Source organism: Poecilia latipinna, unplaced genomic scaffold (assembly GCF_001443285.1).
Source record: "Poecilia latipinna isolate Pla-1442-1.1 unplaced genomic scaffold, P_latipinna-1.0 Scaffold40, whole genome shotgun sequence".
Taxonomy (NCBI): domain Eukaryota; kingdom Metazoa; phylum Chordata; class Actinopteri; order Cyprinodontiformes; family Poeciliidae; genus Poecilia; species Poecilia latipinna.
Window position 1 is genome coordinate 686,374 of NW_015112656.1, and position 1,889 is coordinate 688,262.

Genomic DNA, 1,889 nt, shown 5'->3' on the forward strand with positions numbered 1-1,889 from the left:
CTGTGGCCATGGAACTGATATTTCTACTGATGTAGCAATATAGTGTAAAACTGATAATCTGTTACAAAACAAATGCAGATGATACAGGTACAGGCTCACAAAAGTATTCATAACCCTATTCCATATTTTGTCACATTACAACCAGACACAAATCTATTTTATTGGAATTTTATGTGAAAGACCAAAAAAAGGTCATATACATCTAAGAGGTAGAAAGAAAATTATACATTTTTTTTATATTGGTAAACTAATGTAAAAATACAACTTGACAGCCATGTACTCTTCTGGTCAGTCACGTAATATTTCAACATAATACATCGTTACAGACGTAGTAATTGTATTGTAGTGGGTCTTATGACGGCCTGATTACTCCATTATCATCCAGCATGAACCGTTATCTGAAACAGGAAGCAGTTCATAACAACAGCGACAGAGCACAAACTCTGGAAAACAGCGGAAACTAAGCGTCTCAGTTTGTCCTGTTTAAACTAAAAGTACAAGCAAAACAAAAAGTTTCCCTCACTGTTATCTGTAGCAAGCGCGAATTCTCCTTTTTACCTGCCATGATCACAGAATTGGACTCCACCCCGGTCGCCTTTTTCTTGTCTTCTGTTTAGATGGAAAAGCTGCGGGTGTTTTTCTGCGTTGATCTTCGCTTCCAGTCGAAGGTTTTGCAATTTTTGGCTGCGGATGTCTGTGGGACACGGAGTCCACGCCCCGCCGCCCCACGGCGGGGGAAGAGAGGAGCCCACTCTCAGCTGGGAACCGAGACTTCTGCTTTCTGATGGTTCGACTGCACAGCCTGTTCAAGTTCCTAACTGACATCTGGTCACTTATAGTCACACTGCTTACACACCTCATTTTACACAGAAGCTATTATAAAATGCTCCATACCATCAGTGTCTATGAAAAGTATTCAGCCCCCCAAATTGTTCTACCCTTTTATTACTTTTACAAATCAGTTATGATAAACAAAACTTGACTTTTTTGACCAAAAAAGACAAAAAAAAAACAAAAAAACAAACATATTAATGTCAAATTCAAAAGGGTATTTTTTTTTTACAAAAAATAATGACAAATATAAATATGTAACATACATATTTACATATCTGTTCAAGTCAATTTAACAGATGCACCTTTGACTCCAGTCCCAGCAGTGAGTCAATGGCTGTCAGTCTTCTGGACGCTGCACTTTTCCTCCATTCTTCCTGTTAAACTCTTGCAGCTCTGTCGGGTTGGGGTGGATCACCTGTTAACAAGTCCAGTCCCATTTTCTCTATCAGATTTAGATCTGACCTTTGACCTCTCTCAAGCCTCATTCTAGCCTCAGTAACTAAAGAGGCTGAGGTGTCTCTTTAGTTATGCCACTAGGCTGCTGGAGGAAAACTTACCACTTTTCCTCACTCTGCTACTTCTTTCTTCTTCTACTTTTCTTCAGTTTGTATTATTTTCTCTTATTTCAACTGTTTAAGTTTTCTCTAAGTTTTTTTCTCTCCATAGAAGCTACATCTGGTCTGGCATTGTCCAGCTGTGGTTCCATCCTAAAGGAGAACATCAGTTGAGATAAAAAAGTCAACAATTTTTCACCCAGGTGGATAAAGCAGAGAACAAAATGTATTCTAGCAACGTACTTCAATACTGCCAACAAAAAGTCTCAGAGGATGAGACTTTTTGATTATAATGTAGAATAATTAGAATGTCGGATTTATGTTTCTAAAAATTATATATTAAAATTAAAATTTAAACTGATGTGTTCATTCTGGTATTTTTAAATGACAAAATTAAAATAGGCAGAAAAACAAATAATAGAGATTTTTCACAAACCAAAATCTTCAGTCACTTTTTATTTATGTTTGAACAAAACATGTTACTGTCATGGCCCGAGTTCT

The 1,889-nt window shown here is 37.1% G+C and overlaps 1 protein-coding gene across 2 annotated transcripts in view; it reads right to left on the bottom strand.

Moving 5' to 3' along the window:
• The window catches only part of LOC106956449 (uncharacterized), a 10,519-nt gene extending 9,745 nt beyond the window's left edge, over window positions 1-774 (bottom strand). For both annotated transcript variants that reach the window (XM_015047302.1, XM_015047295.1), the window contains exon 1: window positions 559-774. In XM_015047302.1, coding sequence (XP_014902788.1) covers window positions 559-565 — 7 coding nt within the window. In that variant the 5' untranslated portion in view covers window positions 566-774. The remainder of the gene's footprint in view (window positions 1-558) is intronic.
• Between the last annotated feature and the right edge of the window lie 1,115 nt (window positions 775-1,889).